Here is a 4,637-nt window from a genome sequence, read left to right as displayed (position 1 = left end):
ACCACACCAGGCTTTGTAACCCGTTTTTTGTTTTTTTTTTTTTTTTTTTGCTAGTTCTCCATCCTGAGAGTGTGTGTATTCCAGGTTCATTTTGTTCTGTTTGTTCACAGGGAGGAAGTTTCATCCTGTCCTCTGTGGGGAGCCAGCTGATCAGATTGATTCCTGAAAGCTCAGGAAAGATTCACCAGCATGTCCTGCCCCAGGGCCAAGGCATGCTCTCAGGGATTGGCCGGAGGGTTTCCTCCCTTTTTGGGATTCTGTCTCCTGCTAGTGATCTCATGGTGCGTTTATAAAGAGCTATTTGCACTGAGTTGAAATTTCCTGTGACTGTTATTGGTCTCATTCGAGTGTAAGCTGTTGTGTTGTTTCTTTTGCTTTTTAATTTTATGTGTATGAGTATTTGCCTGCATGTATTTCTATGCACCTCGTGGTTGTCTGGTGCCAGAGAGAGCATCGGATCCCCTGGAACTGGAGTTACAGTTAGGAGCAAATCAAACCTGGGTCCTTTTGAAGAGCAATAAGTGTTGTTGAACACTGATCCATATCTCCACACTGTGAAAATTAATGAGTTTTTAAGGCTGAATTTGAACTGAAGTGTGGATAACTTGTGTTTACCCTCCCAGCTGGCCTGGGAGGAAAGGTGGGTATAGCTTGGATCTGCCAGCTGTTTTGGTTCTCCTGTGAAGCAGAGCCTTTCTCTCCATTGTGCTGGAGAGGCTGAGGTCGTGAGCGCTGAGATGGACCTGTCATATTCAAGCCTGAACTAGAGCTCAGCTCCTCAACACACTGCTTGTTCCACACCTCGGGCGACTTTGTCACTTGGTCCCTTGAGTGTCCTTTAAACCCAGAACTACATGTTTAAACACAGATTTGTCATCTTTTGACAAGTCTTTCTGCTAATGGCACTGTCCCTTCTCTCAGGTGACCTGGTTTGCAAACCATGGTGCTTGTCACTGCCCTCTCTTATACTGAGTGTCTCCCCAGATGCCTCTGGGTGCATCCATCCCATTGTCTGCTCTTGTCCACAGGCCAGCACAGCCTCATTGTTGACCTTTCTTGACCTGTAACAGGAGAAATGGAGGCAATGGGGGGTTAAACTAAAAACTACTGCGTGCATTCAGCTTAAACACATCCATTTCATACAAGAATCTATTCATGCAAGCAATGCCCGTGTCTGATGAGTATCCTCTCTGCCAGCTCCCTTCAAATTCTAGGCTCCAAAGCCACAAGCAACACCTCCTTGACTTACCAGGTTTATAGACACAGTGAAGACTCTGCTGTGGTTTCTCTAAAAGTTCTTACATACTAAGAGGCTGGTCCTCTGAGGACTCTTTCTCATCTCATCTCTTCTCTCTCCAGTCCTTTCCTTTAGAGGTTCGGCCTTGCTTTCAAGGTCCGCATCAGAGGTTCAGGGGTTCTTCCTCCAGAGCCTGAGGAAGGTTTATAGTCAGACAGCTGCAAAGCACCTGAAGCTGGAGTCAGTCTCAATGTGACCCCTCCTCTCTCCACAGCTGGCCAGTGTTCTCTGGGACAGCGCAAGGTCCAGTTTCTACACCCTGACGAGTTCAAACATCAGTAAATGGGAACTGGATGATTCTTCAGAGAAGCTGGCTCACAGCTGGGACGTGCACAGAGCCCTGAAGGAAAGCATTGCCGATGCTATTTGGGTGAGGAACCGGAATGGCTATTTCTGGTTTGGTTTATGGTGTTCAAATGTGTTATTCCTTCTTTGTTTTTTGTTTTCTTTGAGATAGGAACTCACTCAGTATGTAGCCCAGGCTGGTTATGAACTCTTTTTTTTTTTTTATTTTTTGGTTTTTTGAGACAGGGTTTCTCTGTGGCTTTGGAGCCTGTCCTGGAACTAGCTCTGTAGACCAGGCTGGTCTCGAACTCACAGAGATCCGCCTGCCTCTGCCTCCCGAGTGCTGGGATTAAAGGCGTGCGCCACCGTCGCCCTGGTTATGAACTCTTTAAATCCTTCCTTAGCCTCCCAAGTGCTGAGATTATATGTGAGTCAGCATCACCACAGCCCGCCCATCTGCCTCATTGAAACACATTTCCATGACACGTGTGTGTGTGTGTGTGTGTGTGTGTGTGTGTGTGTGTGTGTGTGTGTGTGTGTATCAAATAAGTATAACTGGGTGTTCAATTCCTATCTGTAATAGAAATCATTGATTAACTTGCTAATTTGTTGGGTGGCCAGATATAAGACAGAGTCTCATGTACCTCAGTCTGGCCTCATACTCACTACACAGTTGATCTTCTGCCTCCACCACCTATGTTCTAGGAATATGAGCGTGTGCCTTGGAACTCACTATGTAGACAAAGGGATCTGCCTGTCTCTGCCTCCTGAGTGCTGAGATTTAAAATTACACCACCACACCTGGCTTGGTGTGCTAGATTTTAAATGTTCGTTGCTCGTGGGTGCAGCACTTTGCCAGGTACTGGGTGTTCATTGGGCGGAAAGAAAGACACAATAATTATTGGGAGCTTACACTTTGGTGTTTCCGTTTAGGGATCCGAAAGCAACTACGAAGCCATTAAAGAAGGGGTCCACATTCAGTATTTGGACTTGAAGCAAAACTGGTAAGTAACTGACTTGTCCTAGAGAAGCTGGACAACACATTGGCATCTCTGTGGTGACGTGTGTGGCCTGCTGCCTGCTCTGCCGACTCTGCTCGTCTCTGCTGAGCCTCCGAGTGGTCTCGTTTCTTCTGTGGTGCTGCCGGCTGCTGTGGGAAATGGACACACTCCTCAGCTTTAAATGGGGTGTTCCTGCCATGTTAGACTTGAGGCTTCTGGGCTTGCACAGCTGGACCAGCTCTGTCTGTCTTTATTCCATCTTAAGACAATGCCAGCACTTTTCTGTTGCCAAGGGAATCCTGAACAGTGATCTCTCTGGTCTCCATGGAGACATCAGTTTCTCATCACTGTCAGGAAGGAGCTCTTGTGTCCCATAGTCATTGGCTAAGCTGATGTCATGAAGCTGTGTCCCTCCAGTGCAAGCCAGACTCAGCATGGTTTATGCTTGGAGTGAGTTTTCTCTTAGCAACAGTTCTCAGGCAGGGCCTGGCAGCTCAGTTTGTGGTCTCAGCAGTCAGGAAGGCTGAGGCAGGAGGATTATGGTTCCTGGCCACCCTGAGCAATATACTACCCTGTTGCAAACAACAAAATTAAGACTTTTTTGTTGCCTTATTTTACCTCCATGCCTCAAGTAATGGATTTACCACCAGCCATGCCTGACTTTCTGTGAGTCTTGCTAAGTGCATATAGTCATCTTTTTTTGTTGTTGTTGTTGTTTGTTCTGGTTGTTTGTTTGTTTGGTGGGGTTGTTGTTGTTGTTTTTGAGTTAGGGTTTCTTTGTGTAAGCTTGGCTGTCCTAGAACAAGCTTCGTATACCAGGCTGGCCACTAACCTAGAGATTCTGCCTACCTCTGCTTCCCGAGTGCTGGGACTAAAGGCGTGCTCCCACCACCACCCGGCACATAGTCATCTTGACCCTAGTCATGACATAGAACAGAGCTGGGGGTGTTGCTCGGTGGTAGAGCAGTATCTACATACATAAGGCAGAGTTTGAACCTCAAGAGGGGGCGGTGGAGAAAGAGATCTCCTTTCCTCCAAAATTCCTTTGTGCCCCTGGAACTTATTAATCTGTTCTGTTTTCAAAGTTCTGTCTTTTTCAGAATGGTGTATAAATAAATCATGCAGTGTAAATAAAACAGGGTTTCTCTGTGTAGCCCTGGCTGTCCTAGAACTCACTCTGTAGATCAGACTGGCCGCAAACTCATAGAGATCTGCCTGCCTCTGCCTCCCAAGTGCTGGGACTGCACCACCACTGCCCAGGTGATTCAGAAATTTGTCATAACTAAATATTCAAGAGACTCTCTCTCTCTCTCTAGAGAGAGAGAGAGAGAGAGAGAGAGAGAGAGAGAGAGTCAGTCATATATATATACCAGGATTTATCTCCTCAGTGGTCGAAGACTTTGGGTTATTTTCAGCTTGGCTCCTGTAATAAAGCCGGTATAAACATTTGCATGAAGGTAATTATGAGCATATTTTCTCCCTTGGGTAAATATGTAGGTACAGGGCTCTACCATACATGGTGTGTTTAATTTTGTAATAATCTGGCATACTGTTTACAAAGAAGCCTACAGGGTTTGGTGGCACATACCTTTGGAGCTCTGAGAGTTCCAGCTGTGTAGTCTCAAAGGGAAAAAACAAAACAAAAAAACCCCCACATTCAGGAAGCCTGTCTTTTTCCCCCTCTCGTCTAGTGATGGACTCCTGGTTTTGGCAGCAGCATGGCACCTGGGAGACAGTCCCTGCCTCGTCTATTACTCTCTGATAACGGTGGAAGACAGCGGTAACCAAATGTCAGATACGATTACCGTAGAAGTTACTCAGTACAACCCACCTTTCCAGGTAAGTAAAATTACACAGACTCCACAACACTTCAGATTCCTTCTCTGACCATTATTGGTGTCTTTTAAGGTTCACTTGCAGGATTTGGAAATACTTTCAAATATTATTGATTTTTTGTTTTTCCGTCTTACTTTCTGGTCCAGTCCGAGCTAAAGAAAGATGACAGTGAAGGTATCCAGCAGCTGGTCCTCTGACCGTCCTGCTGTAGCTCTGTA

General features: G+C 46.1%; 1 protein-coding gene across 1 annotated transcript in view; it reads left to right on the top strand.

Moving 5' to 3' along the window:
• The window catches only part of Nup133 (nucleoporin 133), a 45,940-nt gene that overhangs the window by 10,234 nt on the left and 31,069 nt on the right, over nucleotides 1-4,637 (top strand). The window contains exons 6-9 of the mRNA XM_005345866.3: nucleotides 111-281; nucleotides 1,512-1,667; nucleotides 2,516-2,586; nucleotides 4,275-4,422. Coding sequence (XP_005345923.1) covers nucleotides 111-281; nucleotides 1,512-1,667; nucleotides 2,516-2,586; nucleotides 4,275-4,422 — 546 coding nt within the window. The remainder of the gene's footprint in view (nucleotides 1-110; nucleotides 282-1,511; nucleotides 1,668-2,515; nucleotides 2,587-4,274; nucleotides 4,423-4,637) is intronic.

The sequence above is a fragment of the Microtus ochrogaster genome, chromosome 4, assembly GCF_000317375.1.
Source record: "Microtus ochrogaster isolate Prairie Vole_2 chromosome 4, MicOch1.0, whole genome shotgun sequence".
NCBI lineage: Eukaryota > Metazoa > Chordata > Mammalia > Rodentia > Cricetidae > Microtus > Microtus ochrogaster.
Note: the sequence above shows the minus strand (reverse complement) of the source record. Positions and strands in the feature narration are given on the sequence as shown.